At 45.5% G+C, this 25373-nt stretch overlaps 1 protein-coding gene across 1 annotated transcript in view; it reads left to right on the forward strand.

Annotated features, from left to right (window-relative positions):
• LOC124613554 (protein nervous wreck) overlaps window positions 1-25373 on the forward strand; it is a 754174-nt gene that overhangs the window by 717008 nt on the left and 11793 nt on the right. Inside the window, exons 18-19 of the mRNA XM_047142268.1 lie at window positions 9256-9373; window positions 22659-22757. Of these exons, the coding sequence (XP_046998224.1) occupies window positions 9256-9373; window positions 22659-22757 (217 nt within the window). The remainder of the gene's footprint in view (window positions 1-9255; window positions 9374-22658; window positions 22758-25373) is intronic.

Raw genomic sequence — 25373 nt, forward strand, 5'->3', positions numbered from 1 at the left:
AAAGGTCTCAAGGTGTAACATAAAGGGCGTCAGTGAAACCACTTCTTTCATTTCGCGGTCGTAAAGGACAGTTCGCATCGCGACCAGCAACATGACGAGGCTTTATCTTTGACCCTGCTGACGCTTCTCGATCCGAAACAGCAAAGAATGCATACGCTTTTCCACCCCTCATGTTTTGTGCCCTCCTGGAGCATGATCACTGAGGGATGTGACATCGACACAAGCGTGAACAAAATGGCAAAGCGTCTCTCCAAGACTACCCCAGTTCGGCAATGTCGGTGCCACCCACCCACGTTCGTTGAACACTTTAAAAACGTAGCTGCACAGAGAAAACCCGTGAGAGAGTCCTGGCCGCCTGCTAGTAGGCATGCAGGTTCTGGGGGTTGTCAAGGCGTGAAATGTGAGTAAGACGTGGTGCGACGACCTCTACATCGTGTGACACAGTGTTGCGTTGAGCAGAATTTTGACAACATTTGGTGCCAATGTGACATCATTAAGCCCCCTTACACCTCGCATGAACTTCTCAGCTCTGACCCTTTCTCGCATGTCCAATAACAAAATACCAACAGGCCTGCATATATCGAGAAGTCAGCAACTGTCCAAGGAGCGTACATGCCCGCGAGAAAAAAATCTTTACGATACCGTTTGACTGTGCTGCATTTGTTTCTAACACGATGGTTACTCGATATATCTGTATGCAGGCCCGAAGATGGCACAATGTAATGCCTAAACTGGTTGCCTAACAAGTAAAACCAAAATAACAGCTGTTGGTATTTTATTATTTTTCGCATGTGTCGATGCCTTGCTGTTTGAAGCGTAACCGAGGCCGAGGATGTTTTCGCAGAGCGCCATGCTTTTGCACCTCTGCGGAAGAATGATGTCAAATTAAACACCTTTCAGCCGTCCATTTTCAACCTTATTTTATTAGGCAACCAGTTTCGCCATCTTCAAGCGCCTGACCGACGTGCAGGAATAATCCACCTCGCTTGTGATAGAAGCAGGGGTATTAATAGATATCTACTTACTACAATGACCAAACATCACCGCTAAAAAGATGGACATGCAGAGGCTACAGAATAAGGCTGTAGACCCTTTGAGCGAAATTTGAAACTTACACGACACAATGGGAGACAATCACAGGTTTTATAAAAAGTGATCGTCTTATTGTTTTTCGCAGCGTACAGCGTACTTATTTACTGCTTACACCAAATACATACATGTTTCAAAATTTTACTGTCCTTCAAAGTGTCACTAACATTGTCTGTAGCCTGTTGACAGCGTCGGATACCCGTAGCAGCACCTGCTGTGTTAATAGTTCGAGTGGAGTATCTATTGCCCGACTAATCTCTGTAACGGTTCTCAAGCGAATGACATGAAATGCTTCTTATTTTCACTTCCCAACCCATCGATTGAACAAATCAGTCACGACTTGATCCATTTGTGCCTGAGCATTGTCCTGCAAAACGAGGTGCGAGTCCTGCAGAAAAGTGCCGCCGCTTCTTTCTCTAAGTTTGTTGCAGTTGCCTTTAAAAAATGAAACTTTTGGCAAATTTCTCCGTTCGACATGACTCCTATACCTAACGTTATAATGAGAATCACCACTCAAAAAAAAAAATGGTTCAAATGGCTCTGAGCACTATGGGACTTAACATCTGAGGTCATCATTCCCCTAGAACTTAGAACTACTTAAACCTAACTAACCTAAGGACAACACACATATCCATGCCCGAGGCAGGATTCGAACCTGCGACCGTAGCGAACGCGCGGTTCCAGACTGAAGCGCCTAGAACAGCTCGGCCACTCAGAAACGCAAAACAACATGTGTCAGTCTCATCACCTGACGAAGTCACTTGACAAAAGTGCAGTTAAGAAGAACTTGCTGAGTTTTTCCGAAGTTGAAGGCCGTCTAGGTGACAGCGCTGAACAGAAAAGATCCGATCTCGATCGGTGCAACTTACATCTTTTCTGATGAGAATGCGACAGAATAACCGAGTGGAATGGCAAGATCAACGACTGTATGATGGGTGATCAAACCGTTGCAGGATCCTCTTCATTGCCCCTGCAATGTGCAGCTGAGAGTTGTCATGAAGAAGGAAATGCATGGCAGTTACGTTAAGTGGGGTTGCATGAAATCAGGCGAAATATCTCTGCAGCACCCATACTTGGCGGGAGACACTATTTTCTAGGCATCTTTACGTGCTCGCTCTACGCTCAAAACTCTAAAGCACAACGTGACGCCATAGACGAGCATACGCTAGAGACACTACCCAACACATCTAGGCAAAGCGATGTCGGATTTTCACTATAGTTTCTATTTTGCGACCAATCGGAACTAACTTTCTGGGCATAGCTCGTACGACGAGTTACAACAATTTTAGAAAAGCTAGCCAACAAAGCAATATACTTAGGCTTTGCAATCCCTCACTGTCCAACCACAGAAAATACTGGCATGACATGAATTGCATTAAAATTATACCGAACAAATTTTTACATAGGTAAAACATCCATCAACATTTACCTACGCAGCTAATGAAAGTTATCCAATATGTTTCATAAAATATCAGCTAACTAATCTCTGATTAAATACAGCAAACCGACAAAACTGGAGCCACCATGCTTATAACTCTTGCAACAATCAACTTGTCTTAGGCCAGCAACATCGGCTGTTTTCTGAATCACGACCAGAGTCTTTCTGGATAGTAACTAAGCCAACACAGTACTGTGCCACATCGAGCGAGGTATACATGGTTGCACAACCCCGACCAGGCAACCTTAACGTGTTGGATCGCTCGAAAGTACCCGCGCCGTTGAAATACGGAGAAGGAAACCAAGCGGTTCCATGGCGTGGAAACGATGTCCTCCGGCCCGCAGGCCCTGTCGATGGTCGTTACAGGTCGGAAGTTGAATTGGAAGAACTCTGCTGTTGCTGCTGCTGCTGCCATATAAGGCAGCTCCGTTTAGGAGGTACCACAGTCGCACTGGCTACAACGCCGTCGCGCGCCGTAGTACTAATAAAAAAATGGTTCAAATGACTCTAAGCACTATGGGACTTAACATCTGAGGTCATCAGTCCCCTAGAACGTAGAACTACTTAAACCTAACTAACCTATGGACGTCACACACATCCATGCCCGAGGCAGGATTCGAACCTGCGACCGTAGCAGCAGCGCAGTTCCGGACTGAAGCTCCTAGAAGCGCTCGGCCACAGCGGAAAAATTTCTCAAGACACTCGCGGAGAAGTGTGGGCTAAATCTGTTATGTACCAGTTATGGGAACACTTAGACTGCGCAGAGACTGAAACAGCCATTAAGGTTTGCTGTTTATGTAAATAATTTTTGAACTGATGTTCATGTAAAATGCTTAAATACGCAAGTTGGTCTTTGTATGCTAGTCTACCGTTTTGTATTGTTTTATCTAGTTATATAAAACCATTTAAAAGAGCTTTGTGACTTTACTTGAGAGGACATATTTTCACCCTTTTTCTAGCGCTCACATACCAGCCGTTTGTGAATCTTTGTTTTCGTATAGAAATAATTGATATCAATCTTCGTGTTACCTCCTATCATTTAGTAAACTTGTTGTAAACTATCCGTTCAGATGTACGGAAACACCGTATGTAATACCGATTGAGCACTAGATGTCAAAAGAGGCATACCCACCAGTATGAAAGGAGGCGGGGTGTGTTGTGTTATCAGTAGAAAATCAGTTACAGTAGAATGATTCAGTCAGAGTAGGTCAGTGATTTCGGACATGGATTAGGCATTGGATACCACTTGACTAACTAATCCATCAGGGTAATTTTAAGCTCTCTAAAGCTCCCCAAGTTGACTGTTGCTGATGTGATTTTGAAGTGTAAACGGGAAGGAACAACCACTGCTAAACCTGACCAGAAAGACCTCATGTACTGACGGACTGGCATCGTCGCCTATGGCGGAGGGTGGCTGTAAAAAATGCTTAAAATCAGCGGAAACAATCAGTCGTGAGTTCCGAACTGCTGCCAGGACTCCATCTAGCACAATGACTGTGTGTAGGGAGTTAAAAGAATGTGTACAATGGTCTAGCAGCTGTACGCAAGTCACCGGCCAGTGTAGCTGAGGCTAAGCGACGCTTGAGGTGATGTAAACAACGAGACAATTGGACAGTGGACGACTGGAATCGAGGGATTTGGAGTGAAGAATCACGATGTACCCTGTGTCAGTCCGATGCAAAAACTCGCGTTTGGGGAATGGCTGGAGAACGTTACCTGTCATCATGTGTAGTGCCAAAATTGAAGTACGGAGGTGGTGGTCTTACGGCATGGGAGTGTTTATCGTGGTTGGGGTGTGGTCCGCTCAACGCGCTTAGGAAAACGCTAAATGTGGAAGGATATGGACACATTCTACAGCACTATGTAGTGCATACCGTCTCGGATCAGTCCGAGGACGATGATTGTATCAACATGATGCCGCATCGTACACAAAGAAGCATCTGTGAGACAATGATTTATGGTCAGTAACATTCGTGAAATGACTGGCCTGTCCAGAGCCCAGACCTGAACCCAATGGAATACGTTTTGGATGAGTTACAGTGTCGACTTCGCTCCGGACTCCAGCGCCCAACTTCCCTGGTTTCGGCGCTGTGGGAAGAATGGGCCGCCATTCCTACTCAGACATTACAGCACCTCCCTGTAAGAGTCCCCAGCAGAGTTCAGGCGCTCACAGAAGCGAAGAGCGAACGCACCTCGTAAATAGGTGTCGGGACACGTTCGATCAGATACTGTAGTTATGAAACTTCCTGGCAGATTAAAACTGTGTGTCCGACCGAGACTCGAACTCGGGACCTTTGCCTTTCGCGGGCAAGTGCTCTACCATCTGAGCTACCGAAGCACGACTCACGCCCGGTACTCACAGCTTTACTTCTGCCAGTATCTCGTCTCCCAGCGCACACTCCGCTGCAGAGTGAAAATCTCATTCTGGAAACATCCCCCAGGCTGTGGCTAAGCCATGTCTCCGCTATATCCTTTCTTTCAGGAGTGCTAGTTCTGCAAGGTTCGCAGAAGAGCTTCTGTAAAGTTTGGAAGGTAGGAGACGAGATACTGGCAGAAGTAAAGCTGTGAGTACCGGGCGTGAGTCGTGCTTCGGTAGCTCAGATGGTAGAGCACTTGCCCGCGAAAGGCAAAGGTCCCGAGTTCGAGTCTCGGTCGGACACACAGTTTTAATCTGCCAGTAAGTTTCATATCAGCGCACACTCCGCTGCAGAGTGAAAATCTCATTCTAGATACTGTAGTTGTTAATGAAGGTCAAAAATGTCGAGTTTTCGCAAAAAGTATATTTTTGTCAAAGACAGGAGAGGGTCCCCGTATTTATACCGTGTCCTCTACAGTCCTTTACACTCAACATAGTGACAAGATACCTATCATACAATGCGAGAAAGCTGTCATTCTGGGAGCAATATTACAACTCTTTCCCATTCGGCGGCTCGAACTACCAGTTAGGGTACTGCCTCTCGTGAATTTTTTCCAGCGGTGTTTGAGCTGGAGAAAACGCAGCAGAAATAAACTTCAGCGTCTAAAAGAGTGGACACACACAGTGTTGGACTTCACGAGGCTGCTGCACAACCCGCCGCGCGTTTCCGAGGTCGCCAGCACCAAAGTGCGCCGCGCCCTGTTTCTCTGTTGGAATTCCAACTGCCGCAGTGGTCAGGCGAGCATCTTTCACGCGCCGTTCAGTCTGTCGCGCGCTCCAGGCCAGAACGCAGTTGTGATGTGTAGCTTGGAGTGTGATTTCTTAGTTCTGGAAGTGCAAAACTGTCCATGTATTGATGATACAAGGTGCGCAGACTATAGAAAGAGAAATATGAAGATGGAATTGTGGCAAGCAATTACCGTGACAAGTTTTCACACAGGAAAAATGCCTCGTCAGCCACAATTGCCAATAGAAGAGGTACGACAGTTCGAAAGAGCCGGTCGTTGTGTCCGGGCGGTTCTAGGCGCTTCAGTCCGGAACCGTGCTGCTGCTCCGGTCGCAGGTTCGAATCCCGCCTCGGGCATGGATGTGTGTGATGTGCTCAGATTAGTTACGCTTAAGAGGTCCGAAGTCTAGGGGACTGATGACCTCAGCTGTTAAGTCCCATTTGTACCAAGTTCGGAAGAAATTTCGACTGTGACAAAAAATGGCTCTGAGCCCTATGGGACTTAACATCTGAGGTCATCAGTCCCCTGGAACTTAGAAATACTTAAACCTAACTAACCTAAGGACATCACACACATCCATACCCGAGGCAGGATTCGAACCTGCGACCGTAGCGGTCGCGCGGTAACAGACTGAAGCGCCTAGAACCGCACGGCTACACCGGCCGGCTCGACTGTGACAGATTTAATGTTTGTGCTACAGATTTTTTCTGTAGATCAGTTGCTTCGAACAATTTTGAATCATTTCCTTACCAGTAGCCTCCCACAACATTGTATCTGAAACAGTAATATCTATCTCCCGTGGCTACTAGCTCAACCGAAAAGAGCTTTCTGTAGCTGACAAAATTCACTTGACGATCCTCAATGTTCTGTAGTCAGAATGTGTTTTCCATCAGTCGCTCCTACAAAACTACATCCATCCACACATCCACATCCACACTCCGCAAGCCACCCAACGGTGTGTGGCGGAGGGCACTCTACGTGCCACTGGCATTACCTCCCTTTCCTGTTCCAGTGGCGTATGATTCGCGGGAAGAACGACTGCCAGAAAGCCTCCGTGCGTGCTCGAATCTCTCTAATTTTACATTCGTGATCTCCCCGGGAGGTATACGTAGGTGGAAGCAATATATTCGATACCTCATTCAGAAACGCACCCTCTCGAAACCTGGACAGCAAGCTACACCGCGATGCAGAGCGCCTCTCTTGCAGAGTCCGCCACTTGAGTTTGCTAAACATCTCCGTAACGCTATGACAGTTACCAAATAACCCTGTGACGAAACGCGCCGCTCTTCTTTGGATCTTCTCCCTTTGTCAACCCGACGTGGTACGGATCGCACACTGGTGAGCAATACTAAAGTATAGGCCGAACGAGTGTTTTGTAAGCCACCTCCTTTGTTGATGGACTACATTTTCTAAGGACTCTCCCAATGAATCTCAACCTGCCACCCGCCTTACCAACTAGGGAAACTGGCCTTAATCTCAAAATTCTGGCTGATTTTTATCCAGTCTCCTGATGTTAGTTGCTTCATGAACTGTTTTCTGAGCGGTTTCTGTGTAGTCACATTCGATATCACGAATAACGCGTGCTATCGAAAAAGGAGCATGAACGGCATGAGTTTCCTCATCCCACATACCTAAAAATTATTTGAACAATTATGTATTACAGTGTGTATAAATTTTGTTTTATTTAAGGAGGTGCAGAAACGTTAGAAAGCTTAAAGGATAGCTATGTCAGGAACGCAAAAGTGGAGATGCAGCGAAGAATAAGAAGCGTTGTCTGCGTAGCGAGTAAATGACGTTATCCCAGTCACGTTTCAAATTAAGAGAGTGAGTTACTGCGAAATATTAGAAGTGTCCTTTAGTTTTAATCATTGCAATACAGAAAAAAAAATGTTTTTAGTGCAATGGAAGCAGCCACGAGTCAGTTCCAATAGTGAACGAAACTGCGCCGTCGCCAGATGTTTCAGCTACACCTTTGGCTGCGCCTGTTTCAAGGACTCCGGCACGTGTGCTTGGCCATCTGACTGCCACTACCCGGCAGTTTTTTCTACTCTCTGTCGTCGCCACACTTGTTGGAATTCCTGCTAAGTGTTTCCAGCTCGTGCCCTTCTGGAAAAAGCGCAAGTTAGCCATAGCCTTAGGGTCTCCCAGCCAAAAATATCACTCGACCGCTCGTTTCTGTGTGTGGCTGTGTTGTGTACATAGTTCCGCGTAGTAAGCGCGTACACATACTCCCCCTCCATCTCTTGTGCCTTCTTTCAGTGTCTCTGCGCTCCCTCCTGCCCTGTCTTCCCTTTTCCTCTCCCGCCCCATGTGTCTCCTGCCTCTTCGTGAACCCACAGTTGCACCTCCTCTCTTCATCCCGCCGCTTCCCCTGCTGCCCCATGCTCTCCCCTCCTTTTCCATCCTCTCTGACCTTTCCCTCGGCAGGTCCCACCTGGTAATTTTATTCTTCGTCGTGCGTGCTCCAAGTGGGTTTTAAGTGTATTGTTTCGGAGTGTTTTTAATACTGTGGCCAACTTTTAACCCGTGCATGCGCATTCAGTGTCTTCTCTGTGTTTTAAGAATCGCCAACTGTGTTTTTTAACTTTCTGGTGACTTTCTTAACTGTCCCCAATAAACGTCTCCATGTCAGTGTATTTTTACCTTCATTTTCTCCCCTTACTCTGTTTTATGTTCCCCTTTTTTATCTCCTTATGTATGTATCATTTTATCCTTGTTTTAGTTGTCGTGTCACTCGGCTGAAGAGTGGTGGATTGTGCTGCTGACAGCCCTGCCCTGCCCAGCCCATATGGGGCAGGGGAATGAAATCACAATACAGGAAAAAAAAATAATAAGTGCGTACACAACCTTCCCACTAGAGCGCGCCCCGATAAGCACAACAGCGCAAGCGCAGCGCTCGTCTGTCTCCGCACTACGAGATGGCGCTGCCTTAGAGATGGACCAAATTCTGCTTCCACCAATCCGCGTATTAATATGTAACGAAGCCAATGAGATTTCTGCTAACGTAGAACCTTCTCTCCTTGCGGATCACAATCGTGCAGTAATACCTGAACGTGCAAGGTATTATAACGAGTGTACAGACCACCAATTAGTCAGTCTGCATTTGTCTGCACCATTCTGTACCAGTCTATAGTCAAGTTTCAGTCTGCACCTAAGAAGATTATCATAAACCTGTACATAGCCATGAAGATAAATGTATAGACACTTTGTCAAGTATCAGAGATATGTGAGAATAAGATTAACGTACCAAGACCAAAGGAACTTCAGATAGTCAATTGTAAACAGCATCCAGAATCAAGTTACATAATGTCTACACTTTTTATTATTTTAATAAATGTGTGTGAAAATTAATCAAGTTCTGTTTAAAGTTGGTCACTCTAAGCGTTCAAGTGGCATTTCTATCGTCTGACCTAACGGCAGAAGATAAACACGCCACGATAAGACCACGAGACATATTGCTGACATTCTCCTACTTCGCTCGAGCGACAAGTCAAATAATCTGATGGTGTGTGTACCGAAGGTCTTACAGTACGCACACCACAGGCTGTGTCGTACTAACGCTCTCGCCCGCATCCTGCCCACAGGCGGACGACGAGGCTCCCAGCTCGGCACCGCCGGTGTTCACGCCGCCGGACGTGCCCAGCTTCCTGCTGGCCCCGCAGACGGTCGTCACGCAGCCCACGCCAGAAATCGAGAGCTCAGGTAAGGTCTGACACACGATAAACTGCACCGGCGACAGACTCTTCACACGATGTCACCTCGAGAGCACGACACTAGTTTTGGTACACGGGAGTGTTTTAGCTTGTTACTAACATACCTAGGAACACATGACACGTCGTAGTTGGTGTTTCAGTCTACCATCCGATTTCACAACAATGTGAAAAAATGCGTACAGGTGGCCTCCATATGTGGTCAATTTCTATTACTTTTGTTGTTTCGAGACATGAGGTTTTGTTTTGTGCAGCATTTGTAAATACGTTGAGTTTTACTAATTTAAGTACTTGTTTATCAGCATGATTCTTTCTCTCAGGGGTATTATCTCTTCTTATCGAATTTATTATTTATTTACGTGCATAAGTAAATATGAAATGGGTTCTTGAATAACACACATGAATGTCTCTATCATAAAAGGCCTCAAGTCCTTCAACTTTAGAAACTTTGTCTCCTGGGTAACATACAATTGCTACAGTCACCCATCCATTTCCAGCTTGGTTGGTATCATTATTTGTTAGAGTGAAATTAAACACTCCTCCACAAAAAACAGAAGGACTGTGCAAAAACACTTGCCCATTAGCGTGATTCACATTCTTATTAATATTGCCTATAGCTTTATAAACTGTCCAGCGTGTGCGCCTCCTCCTCCTGTAGTAGCTAGGGAGTGTGACATGGGCGCCGCCATCTTTAACTGAGCCGCGTTCTTGCGCCAAAGATGCTGACTGCACAGATGTGTCACACTGCCACTGGCGTCAGTAACTAAGTCCCGTTCAAGAAGGAGGAGGCGCACACGCCAGATAGTTTATAAAGCTATAGACAATATTAATATGAATGTGAATCACACTAATGGGCAAGTGTTTTTGCACAGTCCTTCTGAAAGGAAAGGAACTTTATTAATTTCTGTAATAGTGGGTCAAATCACCTACTACACTCCTGGAAATTGAAATAAGAACACCGTGAATTCATTGTCCCAGGAAGGGGAAACTTTATTGACACATTCCTGGGGTCTGATACATCACATGATCACACTGACAGAACCACAGGCACATAGACACAGGCAACAGAGCATGCACAATGTCGGCACTAGTACAGTGTATATCCACCTTTCGCAGCAATGCAGGCTGCTATTCTCCCATGGAGACGATCGTAGAGATGCTGGATGTAGTCCTGTGGAACGGCTTGCCATGCCGTTTCCACCTGGCGCCTCAGTTGGACCAGCGTTCGTGCTGGACGTGCAGACCGCGTGAGACGACGCTTCATCCAGTCCCAAACATGCTCAATGGGGGACAGATCCGGAGATCTTGCTGGCCAGGGTAGTTGACTTACACCTTCTAGAGCACGTTGGGTGGCACGGGATACATGCGGACGTGCATTGTCCTGTTGGAACAGCAAGTTCCCTTGCCGGTCTAGGAATGGTAGAACGATGGGTTCGATGACGGTTTGAATGTACCGTGCACTATTCAGTGTCCCCTCGACGATCACCAGTGGTGTACGGCCAGTGTAGGAGATCGCTCCCCACACCATGATGCCGGGTGTTGGCCCTGTGTGCCTCGGTCGTATGCAGTCCTGATTGTGGCGCTCACCTGCACGGCGCCAAACACGCATACGACCATCATTGGCACCAAGGCAGAAGCGACTCTCATCGCTGAAGACGACACGTCTCCATTCGTCCCTCCATTCACGCCTGTCGCGACACCACTGGAGGCGGGCTGCACGATGTTGGGGCGTGAGCGGAAAACGGCCTAACGGTGTGCGGGACCGTAGCCCAGCTTCATAGAGACGGTTGCGAATGGTCCTCGCCGATACCCCAGGAGCAACAGTGTCCCTAATTTGCTGGGAAGTGGCGGTGCGGTCCCCTACGCCACTGCGTAGGATCCTACGGTCTTGGCGTGCATCCGTGCGTCGCTGCGGTCCGGTCCCAGGTCGACGGGAACGTGCACCTTCCGCCGACCACTGGCGACAACATCGATGTACTGTGGAGACCTCACGCCCCACGTGTTGAGCAATTCGGCGGTACGTCCACCCGGCCTCCCGCATGCCCACTATACGCCCTCGCTCAAAGTCCGTCAACTGCACATACGGTTCACGTCCACGCTGTCGCGGCATGCTACCAGTGTTAAAGACTGCGATGGAGCTCCGTATGCCACGGCAAACTGGCTGACGCTGACGGCGGCGGTGCACAAATGCTGCGCAGCTAGCGCCATTCGACGGCCAACACCGCGGTTCCTGGTGTGTCCGCTGTGCCGTGCGTGTGATCATTGCTTGTACAGCCCTCTCGCAGTTTCCGGAGCAAGTATGGTGGGTCTGACACACCGGTGGCAATGTGTTCTTTTTTCCATTTCCAGGAGTGTATATGAACATTAGCACAATCGCCTGAACCTCTAGCCCAGGCACATACAGACTTTCTCCTATCACAATGTTATTCGGCTGTTATTCATGTGCCAACTTTATATTTTGAATGTTATGACTAAAATATAGTTGCCGTTAACTGAATTGAACGTAATTTTGTTAATTTCTATTTATTGATTGCAAAGCAAAGCTCGAGAGAATTTCGATTGTTGCCGTGGAGCGGCCAAGATAAAACTTACTGAACTTATGGAATCTGTATAATTTAAGAAATGAACTTTAACGTTAAATTAATTATCTGTTGCAATTTAGAAAGGTTCTTACATCGAAATCTCTCGTACTTACAGTTACTGTTAACACTTTGAAAAATAAATTAATACTTCGCTGCCTAATGGCCGACCAGAGGCTGCATCGGAAGATGAGCTTCCCGCAGTGCAAATTGCTGAAAAAAATGCTTATTAGAAATAATTAGCCGCTGCGACCATTGAGGTGACAACTGTTACAAAGAAATTCATTTTGTGATAACAATAATTAGTTTATTTTAGCAGAATACAGAATAACTTACATAAAATATGTGTAGCTGCTCAATGGCTGCCTTCCGTATCGCGAAACAAAACAGTGTGTGTACCATAAAGTACGTCCGTCCTCCTCGGCCGTACAGTCGCGTCTCTTAGCGATTCTTTTTATTTTCATAGACGTGTTTTAAATAAAGATGCTACTTTTAAATTATCGCTGCATATCAGTTTTTTTCAACAACATTAACTGTATCTTTTATACTAATTATGTTCATAAAATACGTTAAGCGTTTAGAAATAATTTTTAGTTCACCCTTAACACTTCACAGTATTGAGCTTACAACTGATAAAAATGTCAATATTTATGTGACGTACCGTCACATACTCTATGATCTATTGGATGTGTTTGGAAGCTATTACGAATCCTTCAGTTACAGAATTTTGCGCACAATAAATTTCTATACGTTTTTAAAACTAATTATATAACTAGAGGACAGTTAAGTCATACTTCACCTGTCGTTCACCATCCCGTACCTTCAAATAGAAGAAAGTCTTCTACCGTGGAAAATGTGATATTTCCAAATGAACTGAGTTTCTCTAATGTGTAAACTCGGTGGCGTTTGTAATGCATACTGTAGAGCCAAAGAAACTGGCACACCTGCCTAATATCGTGTAGGTCCCCTGCGAGCACACAGAAGTGCCGCAGCATGATGTGGTATGGACTCGGATATTGCCTGAAGTAGTGCTGGAGGGAACTAACACCTTGAATCTTTTAGGTCTGTCTATAAATCCATAAGAGTACGACGGGGTGGAGATCTCTTCTGAACAACACGTTGCAAGGCATCCCAGATATGCTCGATAATGATCATGTCTGGGGAGTCTGGTGTCCAGCAGAAGCTTTTAAATTCAGAAGGGTGTTTCTGAAGCCACTGTATAGCAATTCTGGACGTGTGGTGTGTCGCATCGTCCTGCTGGAACTGCCCAAGTCCGTCGGAATCCACAATGGACGTGAATGGATGCAGGTGATCCGACAGGATGCTTACGTTCGTGTCACCTGTCAACGTCGTATTTTCAGACTTATCAGGGGTCCCATATCACTCCAACTGCACGTGCACCTCACCATTACAGAGCCTCCACCAACTTGAATAGTCCTTTGCTGAAATGCAGGGTCCTTGTCTGCATGAGGTTGTCTCCATACCCGTACACGTCCATCCTCTCGATACAACTTGAATCGAGATTCGTCCGAAAAGGCAACATGTTCGCAGTCATCAACAGTTCACTGTCGGTGTTGACGGACGCAGGCGAGGCGTAGAGCTTTGTGTCGTGCAGTCATCAAGGGAACACGAATGGGCCTTTGGCTCCGAAAGCCCACATCAATAATGTTTGGTTGAATGATTCGCACGCTGAAACTTGTTGATGGCCCAGCATTGACATCTACAGCACTTTTCGGAAGGGTTGCTCTGTCATGTTGAACGATTCTCTTCAGTCGTCGTTGTCCCGTTCTTGCAGGATCTTTTTCCGGCCACAGCGATGTCGAAGATTTCATGTTCTACCTGATAACTGCTATTCACAGTACACTAGTAAAATGGTCGCACGAGAAAGTCCCTTCTCCATCTCTACCTTGGATATGCTGTGTCCCATCCCTCGTGCGCCGACTATAACACCAAGTTCAAACTAAGATAAATCTTGATAATCTGTCCTTGTAGCAGCAGTAAGCGACCTAACATCTTGTTGACTTATACAAGTGTTGCCGATCGCAACGCCGTACTCTGCCTGTTTACTTATCTGCGTACTTGAATACGCATGCCTATACCAGTTTCTTTGGCGCTTCAGTATATAGCGTGTGCATGTATGGTTGCCTAATGTTGTCTCCAAAATGAAATTCTCACGCCTGCAGTAATAACCTATTCCTAGGGATTTCCATAAAACGAGGTATTCTGTTGTGATTCTGCTTCATTTCACTTTAACACATCAAACCAGCCGTTCCTATCGCGATGCGAGTAGAATGAATCACAAAGTGGATACTGTAAATCGTTTATTTTCAAGAAGCAGGTAGAGTGCAAAAAGTTGTATAAATATGAAGTACACGATGTCAGATTCTGCCTTACATGTAATTTCGAAATTGGCAGAACATATGTTTTAAATAATTACTATTAAAAACAGTCTTGATCACAATTTATTTTATAAGGTGACCGGTTTCGACCACTGCTGTGGTCATCTTCAGACCATTGAGTGGAAACCCCTTTCTGTTGGAGAATCTCCAACAGAAAGGGGTTTCCACTCAATGGTCTGAAGATGACCACAGCAGTGGTCGAAACCGGTCACCTTATAAAATAAATTGTGATCAAGACTGTTTTTAATAGTAATTATTTACAATTTTATTGATCACTGCTGTTCCCATAATGCATTCAAAAGTAATACATATGTTTTACTTTCTTCAGACTTAGTCCCCCCGTTATTAGACGGACACAAGACGGCTCATACTGACTAGCGGTGAGAAGCGGAAGTCCTACACCTTGAGTGACACTTTCAGAAAACGCTCAGTGGATAAGAAGATGAATCTCAACACATTTGCTGCTAGTGTTTCTCTATCCGTTGAACTGGAGAGCGCATATCATCTGGTCAAGTACGGATAGCAGTTTTACATCACTAGTGATCTGCCTGCTGGGGCGTTGGTGTCTGTGCAGATAACGCACGTGGCGTACCTGGAATTCTCTGCCTACACAGTCGACGCAGTATGCCGTCCGCGAACTCCTAGGCCTGAAATTACCTCGTTAGAAGACAGAACGCCAGTCATGATTTCTGTCTGCTCACTAGCCAGCCACAAACAGATATTCGAGTCAATCATCTTCCCCCAAAGAAGCACTTCATTGTGTGTCAGACTCCACAGGGAGATAAAGAATCGTCACTCGAGTGAGCGGAATAATAACTCTGTCACGGAGGAACCGACTTCACACCCTTCCTATGTCGAAAGCAATTCACGAATTTTAACTGCCGGATTCTCCACTGTGGCTCTCGCCATTTCAGTCACTAGGTCGGTTCCCAGAGGTAACTATCTTCGATCGATTCCGGCAAGGACGTGACCTCGATCGATACCCCAACGGGTAAGTGTTTGTCCATTCCCTCCTGGACACGGAGTGTCGTCATTTGCGCTCAGACGGTGAATCCGTGTCTGTTACAAAAACATTATCTCCTACTACATGGGTCAGGAACCTACCAGCCAATCACGTGAACCTTACTCCTTCCATAAGATTTTCTGGAAATTTTCTTATCCCCTTCACATCCTTAGCACTCTGCCAAACGGAAACGTGTATCAGGTTTCGGTGGGAAACGTCCCCGGCGCTCTCAATGAGAGGATTCTGCAGACGTTAGCACGTGACCATCGTTTGTGACCCCCAAGCGTTCCTTCTCATTAAAAGGACGTCTTTTTCACGGCTCTGCCCCGTCTCTCTTTCTCTCGGCACGCTTTTCTGATGTTTTTTCCTTCCCACTAGAGAGCAACCTCCCACTCACTCTGCCTCTACTATCTGCTCTCTCTCAGGGCAGTAAATGTGCTGCCCTGGCCAGCACATTCTCCAGATCTCTCACCAATTGAAAACGTCTGGTCAAAGGTGGCCGAGCAACTGGCTCGTCACAATACGCCAGTCACTACTATTGATGAACTGTGGCATCGTGTTGAAGCTGCATGGGCAGCTGTACCTGTACACGCCATCCAAGCTCTGTTTGACTCAATGCCCAGGCGTATCAAGGCCGTTATTACGCCCAGAGGTGGCTGTTCTGGGGACAGATTTCTCAGGATCTATGCACCCAAATTGCGTGAAAATGTAATCACAAGTCATTTCTAGTTTAATATATCTGTCCAGTGAATACCTGTTTATCATCTGCATTTCTTCTTGGTGTAGCAATTTTAATGGCCAGTAGTGTACCTCTTCTTATTTTGATTTCACGTAGTGATAACTGGCATGCGGTCGAGTAATAATGCCGCAGATAGAGTACTGAATACAGTATTGACAAAATTTTCTTGATAGCAACACTTTTAAATTCCAAAGGAATATATATTCTTAAGTATATGACCATGTTTTACTTTGGAACACTTTTTTTGACATTTGGAAAAATATTACAATTTCAGTCTGATTTTTATTTCAGAAAATGTTCGCAGCATGCAATAATTGAATGCTGAGATTTAAAAATGACATAAGAAGATATATTAAACTTCTACTACGGATCCGGCTAGAGACGAAAGTCTGAAAAGTGTTCCAAGTTACATACTCTTCTTTGCTATGTTTGGCTGGCACTACTTAACGCCATCAGATCTTTACGCTAAATAATGTCATTTTTGTGTGATTCTTGAGGCCACACTGGCACCTTAAGCTTCCCATACTCACGTAATCGAATACGTGGCTCAGAGAAGATCTTGTGTGCCCAGTAAACATTGAATTTAGCCTGTGCCATCGTCTCTAATCAGTTTTAAAGGGTTTCGTCTCTAGCCTTACTTCTGTCAAAAGTTCTGCGTATCAACAGCAGAGTATCTCACGCAAATCAAATCCGTTTCTGTTGCGTCTTCTTTCAGGAATTAAACACACCTCAATTTTATTCATTATCTTAGAGTCTTATACATAGAGTTATCACTATTTTCAGGTACTCGCTATGCCGTCATTCATATTTACACTGATAATAAATGTGAACATCTGTCTAATGACAGTACATGAAAGAAACAAGTAACATACTCCGCTCTCATCTGTTGATGCGTACCACATAGCTATTGAGAATGTTCACACGTCAGCCCCGGCTAGCAGGAATAGCTGTTCGACGTGAAATATATTGCAGTTTTGAAATTTTATGACTGATCTTTCGATTTTCGGAACAGGAGTTACTGTTGGGGCCTGCACTGCAGTGGGTTCATTAACGAAAACAGAAAAGTTCATTGGTAGCTTGAGAAGTAGCGTGTCGCTTGTTATTACAGCACCGGGAAAGATATGCCTAGCAGAACAGAGGCCGGAGTTCGAAGAATTTTGAAGCAGATTGTAGCCATTAAGCACAATCGACAGAATCCCAGGCAACATGTAACATGAACAAATATTTACACGGAAATAAATCATCAAAAACTATCCATTATGAACTGTGTGCCTCAAACATTCGTGATAGAATATCTATTTCAAAACCATACCTACGACACAACACTGTCATCTCCACAGAAGAATTGTCGTGGCCAGTGGAGGTCACTACGTTTGGGCAACGCTAACAGAATCCTGTTGTATGATGGATTTCTCAGTCCTCTTGTGATGTGCTTTGAACGGTTCAGTGACACTGTTGGGGCGCGGTGCTGTACCTTGGTGCCCAGTATGGGAGGGAAACAGGTTGCTCTGAGCAAACATCTACACACTGTGTTTCTCGGCGAAATGCCTGTGTATACAGACGATAGCGCATCCATTCACACGTTTGGAACTGCCCAAAATTGGTTTAACGGACACTGTGATGAAGCTAAACACCTCTTGTGGTCACCTCAGCCAGCTCATCTAAACATAATCTTTATGAGGTGTTTCAGAAGACAAGCTGCGCCGTCATCCACCCATCCAAGGCCAGTGGTTCAAATGGCTCTGAGCACTATGGGACTCAACTGCTGAGGTCATTAGTCCCCTAGAACTTAGAACTAGTTAAACCTAACTAACCTAAGGACATCACAAACATCCATGCCCGAGGCAGGATTCGAACCTGCGACCGTAGCGGTCTTGCGGTTCCAGACTGCAGCGCCTTTAACCGCACGGCCACTTCGGCCGGCTCCAAGGCCAGTGGATACTTGATGAATCAGCGACATTTTCGTTAGAGTAGTGGGTACTATTGTTGTGAATGAGTTCTAGTTTATTAATCCACCCACGACGGATCCGAGCAATAATTCTTCTTGTTAAACGAGGTCCAAGAGCTAACTAATCAAATTCTGTCTTTATTTCAAGTGTTTATATTTTTTGTCTAACTCCAGTGTAGTAGCATTTTCCCGTTTTTCTTTATTAATTACAAGTTTCAGCACAGTCATCTTCAAATACTAGTAAAACACACATGATTCTGAGGCAAGTAGTTTTTATACCGATGGTGAACTACCGAGCGAGATGGCTCAGCAGTTAGCACACTTAACTCGAATTGGGACTGACGACGGTTCAAATCCTGTCCGGCAATCCGGATTCGGGTTTCCTCTGAATTCCCTAAATAACATAAGACAAATTCCGGGATGGTTCGTTTGAAAAGGGCGCGGCCGTTATCCTTACTCGTTCTTCCCTAATCCGAGCTCGTGCCCCGTCTCCAATGACCTCTTTTGTCGACTAGACGTTTAATTCTACTCTTCCTTCTAAAATTAAGCAACAACTCCCATAGGAAAGCTGCTTTGAATTTATAATCCACGAATTCCTATCTGAGGAAGTTTGTGATGAAGAATTTAATTAATAAGGGCAATCCATAGAACTTAGACAGGAGAAATTTCTGGAGTTTGATTTTGGCAATCACTTATCTTTCATTTGCATTTCTTCTACAATAGTGTAAACTTGCCATGATGCAGTGATAAACGATACTCCATTTTTTAGATGCCTCTGGTGCAATGCATTTTTGCGCCAGTTCGCTCGCATCATTATTACTTCCTTCGCTTAAATAGGGCATCTTTCTTCTTTTCATTGCTACGAGAAGACTTCACGGACACATAATGCTAATGGAAATGCTATCCAGTAAAGGAGATTTTGACTTCCGTTTTTATTCTTGTAGTATTATTTTTCACCATTTATTAATTATCAAACATATGTTTCCGAATCCAAATTAAACTAATTTTGTTGCGTACTGTAAAATATGTTGTTAAACGTTTTCCACATATCTGCAGATTGTACTCACACCACTGAAGGTTAAGTCTAGTGAATGAGCATTACATAGATCTGCGCATGGGAACAGTACTTCCTTTGCGCACCCGTAGTTTGCCTCTACCACTTCTATCGCCGAAGTAACTGTATTTTGAGGTTGTAGACGATACTTTCGCCTTTCTTCCGTTTACTCTCACTTCATATCCTCTTCCAACGACCTGATTACTGTTGGTTTCCAGTTTAAAACTATCTACGGCCTTAAAGAACTTAAAATCCACATCAACATTCCTCAGTATCCCATTTCTTTGCACGTTGATACATCCTGCGACGATTCTCTTAAACTTAGGCCTACATTCCATGATTACTAAGTTGTGGTCTGGATCTATGTCTGTTCCTAGATTACCCTTACAATCCAGTACCTGATTTCAGAATCTCTGTGTCACCATGGTGTATTCTAGCTTGTATCAACTCGTGTCCCCAGGTCTCTTTCTATTCCTGTTCTTAGCTTAAGTTTACTGCAGAACTTTATGAGCCTTTCTCCACTCTCATTCTACTACCTAGCTCATATTCTTGTGTAATTCCACTTTCTGTTCCGCGCCCTACTACAACGCTCCAATCCTTCGTAATTATTATATTATCATATCGCTTTACATAATGAGTTACTCGTTGAGTGCTCTCATATACTTCCCCTGCCTCATCATCTTACTTTGTGACGTCGGCATGTATATCTGCAGTATTGTTGTTTAAGTTGGATTGCTTTCGATTCTGATGAGAATAATCTTATCACTGGATCGTTCAAATTAACTCAGTCTCTCACCTACTTTGCGAGTACTGTATGTTCATAACGAATCCTATTCGATTTACACCATTTTCTCTTAGTGTTGATATTACCTCGTACTCGACTGAGCAGAAATTCTTATCTTCTTTCCAGCTAACTTCAGTGACGTCCACCACATCTAGGCTGAGCCTTTCCAGTTTCCTTTACCGAAATTCTAACTTTCCTACCACGTGCCAGACCTCTGAAATGCCACGCTCACACACGTGGGACGTTGCCGTGTAGTTGAATACTCATTCTTTTTCTCATGGTCACATCTCCCTTAACAGTCCCCTCCTGAAAATGCGAATGGGTGGCTTATAAAGAATTTTTTTTACCAATGGAGAGCTCATCATGACACTTTCTCACTTACAGGCTTTCTTTATACATTAACTGACTTCAATGAAGCTGTTTCAGTTGCCCTCTACAATCTCATTCCTTTGATCGTCGTTGCTTCTTCCATTTTACAGGTGCAATTTTCCACTCCTAGAGGAAGAGAGTGTCCTGAACATCTGTCCGCTTTTCCGCCCTATTCGATTAGTCGTGTGACAGAATGAGAGCAATCACATACCCTGGAAATCTATGATATTACTGACGATTTATATTCATAGTTAAAGTAGTGAGCGGAATCGACATCGGGTCCCAGGACGTATTCATTACTCGTCGAAGATGTTCCACCCAGACCAGGGTTATCATTACGTCAAAAGTTAGTTTACGTAATTACATTTTTTACCTGTTTGCAGGTGAATTTCTCCTGTACTTGTACACATTGGAATTTCCGCGCCACACTACCTTAGCACGCAGCCACATGACACAAATCAAAATGGCACAGCCAAATGAAAAAGCGGAGTAGGAACGAGGGTTATTACGACTGATAGGTGTCGTCTACAGACTGTCAGATACGTAAACTATAATCTTCTCAGAGGAGCAGGTTGCAACATAATGTGCCGCCGACCTCTCTGCCTTCATGTTTCATCCGCTCTTCTTTCCATGCGCTATGTGTCTTCACCTACGTTCAGAGACCTGATCGGACGCATTGGAATCAGGGATATGTTCGCGGCTTCTATTCATTGCACCCTCTGTGAGGAGGGTCCCGGTTTGATGTTGAAATGGTACCCAGAGAAAGTACTGCCACGTTCCTTTCCGTTATTGCTCAGACACATATTATACTCATAAGACAAATGGTGTTGTTCTTCGACATTACTTTGTTGCTGACAGCTGCTAGTGCTCATAACAGGTAGGTTGTGATCGAAATCTTGTACATCCTAAGCGGCTGGCCTACAGTACAAGCCATTAAAATTGCTACACCAAGAAGAAATGCAGATGATAAACGGGTATTCATTGGACAAATATATTATACTAGAACTGACATGTGATTACATTTTCACGCAATTTGGGTGCATAGATCCTGAGAAAGCAGTACCCAGAACAACCACCTCTGGCCGTAATAACGGCCTTGATACGCCTGGGCATTGAGTCAAACAGAGCTTGGATGGCGCGGACAGGTACAGCTGCCCATGCAGCTTCAACACGATACCACAGTTCATCAAGAGTAGTGACTGGCGTATTGTGACGAGCCAGTTGCTCGGCCACCATTGACCAGACGTTTTCAGTTGGTGAGAGATCTGGAAATGTGCTGGCCAGGGCAGCAGTCGAACATTTTTTGTATCCAGAAAGGCCCGTACAGGACCTGCAACATGCGGTCGTGCATTATCCTGCTGAAATTTAGGGTTTCGCAGGGATCGAATGAAGGGTAGAGCCACGGGTCTTAACACATCTGAAATGTAACGTCCACTGTTCAAAGTGCCGTCAATGCGAACAAGATGTGAGCGAGACGTGTAACCAACGGCACCCCATACCATCACGCCGGGTGATACGCCAGTATGGCGATGACGAATACACGCTTCGAATGTGCTTTCACCGCGATGTCACCAAACACGGATATGACCATCATGATGCTGTAAACAGAACCTGGATTCATCCGAAAGATGACGTTTTGCCATTCGTGCACACAGGTTGAGTTCACCATTGCAGGTGCTCCTGTCTGTGATGCAGCGTCAAGGGTAACCGGAACCATGGTCTCCGAGCTGATAGTCCATGCTGCTGCAAACGTCGTCGAACTGTCCGTGCAGATGGTTGTTGTCTTGCAAACGTCCCCATCTGTTGACTCAGGGATCGAGACGTGGCTACACGATCCGTTACAGCCATGCGGGTAAGATGATTGTCATCTCGACTGCTAGTGATACGAGGCCGTTGGGATCCAGCACGGCGTTCCGTATTACTCTCCTGAACCCACCGATTCCATATTCTGCTAACAGTCATTGGATCTCGACCAACCGGAGCAGCAAAAGTCGCGATACGATAAACCGCATCGCGATAGGCTACAACCCGACCTTTATCAAAGTCGGAAACGTGATGGTATCCATTTCTCCTCCTTACACGAGGCATCACAACAACGTTTCACCAGGCAAGGCCTGTCAACTGCTGCTTGTGTATGAGAAGTCGGTTGGAAACTTTCCCCTTGTCAGCACGTTGTAGGTCTCGGCACCGGCGCCAAACTTCTATGAATGCTCTGAAAAGCTAATCATTTGCATATCACAGCATCTTCTTCCTGTCGGTTAAATTTCGCGTCTGTAGCACGTCATCTTCGTGGTGTAGCAATTTCAAAGGCCAGTAGTGTATTCCCAAATGCCTTTAACTTCCACACCATAGTTGTATCAACTATTTCCAGACGTGATCCTTAAAAGCTCCTGGTGTTTCAGCGTTCTCCATGCAGATGACGGGAGCGCAGCACCAGCAGTACGGGTCGCAGTTCTCTGGAGGCCCGCCCTCTATCGTCACGGGACCCGAGACCATTGGAGGTAAGGCCGGCAAAGGTCGTCCGCTCCTGGCGCAACTTTGTTCCCACAACACGCCCGTGGTACCAATTATTGTTGCGTGCTAGGAATTCCAGAAGACTTCGGCTGTGTTGTGCTCTTTTGTAAGGTAAATTTTGGCAACGAGGTTTGCTTGGCATAGCGTACTGTAATATTTAACGAGTGTGAAAGTGATTATATCAGTTCTACCTTTGTGGCTGCGACTAACACACATGCTGAATGACTGCTCAGCTTCAAAGTTTACATGATCACAAGTATCACACTGAATCAAAGTCCTAATTCGGTCGGTAGACACTCCCGTGAAATTCTTCAAAGTCCAGTCGAGAAGCAATGAATTCGTGGAAGAATGGTGGCCGTCAAAGACTGGTTGCAGACTGTTGTCTGCTGGTCCTCGTTGTTACTCGGGGCTGTGACTTGGCTCCGAAAGTAGACCCGCCGACTGCCTATCCAGCCGATTCTACTTGTCGGGTCGTGTAGCCCATATAAATACCCGGCGGGTGGAATGATACCTACCAACGCACTATTTCCGACCACGCAACAGGCAATGTAAAGTAGAACGCCAAAGTCGTCGCTCTCCGTTGGCCAGACCGGAGTTACAATTTCAGCCTTACGTCGTCTCACGCCTTACGCCTGCACAGCAGGGAACGCAAATCACACTGCAGTACCGCATGGAGTGTCAGTGCTACGTGGGATACAACATATCCAAAATGTAACAAATGCGGAACAGAATCGATTTAAACTGAAACTATAGTGTCTGATGTTGTTCATCATTTCAGACATGTTTTCAGGCAGATGTCGAAATCGAAATATAAGTTCCAAATGTCGCAAGAACAGGAATGTCCATCTGTGCAACAACTAAAAGTACTCAGCTTTGAGTTCGACTGGAAAAGTACTTCGATGGAAGTAAACTGCTGACGCTTTTAAAACTGAATAAAATCTTCTCGGTTCTCAAGCCGCGTCGGTTGGAATAAAAATCTCGAACTTTCGATGGCTGTCTCCGCCATCGTCGCCAGGAGTAAAACCACTGATTGCTGCGGCAGGTAAGGTTTTCCCTCTTATTCAAGCACGACTTCAGCCTCTGGCACCAATCAGAGAGGGTCGAAACGACGCATGTGCGGAAGATAAGTTGGTCAGCTCATAGCACTTCCGGCCCGCCGTGGGACCGAGGCCCACGACAACGACAGGGTGTGGCGCATACGTCACAGCGCGTGACACTACAGGTCCTTCGAGTGCCAGCAGCTGTCTCTGGCACGGAACGAGTAACTATTTCAGACGATTTTAATAATTCTTCACTGTATTTTTAAATGCATGAAATCTCTCAATAGCACAGGAATAAATTAAGACCTTTACTATGTATTTTTTCAATTAAATATTGATTTCCTGTAGGCCCTGCACGGAGCCAGGCGTTCGCGAGATGTTGCGGGCAAGACGTCTAGTGTGACGTCACAAGTTCGTTGCAGGTCCCTATATCTCGTTTGCTCCGCTCGGGACAGAGTGACGTCAGCTGGCACTAGGGGTCGGCACCACGTTTGAAACTGCCGTTCCTGCCTCCCGACAAGCGTCAAGCATCCGTCGTTGCTTGGTTTAAAACTACTGGTTTATTGTATTTCAAACTGTTGACTTAAACAAACGTGATCAACTAATTACCTGTTTACAGAGATGAGCTAAAACATTATGACCACATGTGAAATAGCTTGTTGGGCCACAATACAACAGCTATTCTTCTGCGTGGCATAAAGTCGAGAACTCTTTTCTATGTTACCGGAGATATTTGGTATCAGATGTCTACGCAAAGGTAACACAATTCCCGTAAATTACAGGCGGTGATTGGCGGATGCAGAAGGCCAATTGCATCCCTCGTGCGTTCCATTGGGTTCATATCGCACGAATTTGGCGGAGAAGACATTACGAAACTCAAAAAACTGTTCCACGATTCTGGTCTTGCGGAACACACATTTTCCCTGGGAGCGTTACGCGTTTCCTCCTTTCGTCGTATGAGGGGACGTCCAGCATTGTCCAACATGATCACTTTGGTGGTCGAGGTACTACAATATGTGACATAATGTTGCATGGATGTACTGACCTGCAGAACGTTGACCACGGTACTCTTACCGAACAACTTTACACACCGTGTATCTTTGCAGGGGTGCATTCCGCCTGAAATCATGTTTATGTTTATGCGACTGGATTTAACAACACGGATGAAGGAGCTGTTGGAAGGAGAGAATATTCGGCGAATCGCCTAGCCTGTCCGTTCCCCCACTTAAACCTCGTCGAACACGTGTGGGATTCTTTGGAAGGACATAGCGCAGCATGTCCACAAGCACCAGCGAACATCCACCAGCTGTCAGTCTCGCTGGTGGAGTCATGGAACGCCCCACCACAAGAATTCCTCAGTAACCTTGTGGCCAGCAAGGGAACGCTTTGCAGTGTACCCATTGCCGTCCGTGCTGACCACACACTCTATTAAGAACCATGTCCCCATGTATAGGGGAACCATCACAAATCGCGGTAACTTCAATATAATTATTGTATTTCAATAAAAGTGTCGTTTCTGTTCGACTCATTGCCCGTTTCTTTCAGTTACCTGTTGTAATGTAC

This window comes from Schistocerca americana, chromosome 4 (assembly GCF_021461395.2).
Source record: "Schistocerca americana isolate TAMUIC-IGC-003095 chromosome 4, iqSchAmer2.1, whole genome shotgun sequence".
Classification (NCBI taxonomy): Eukaryota; Metazoa; Arthropoda; class Insecta; order Orthoptera; family Acrididae; genus Schistocerca; species Schistocerca americana.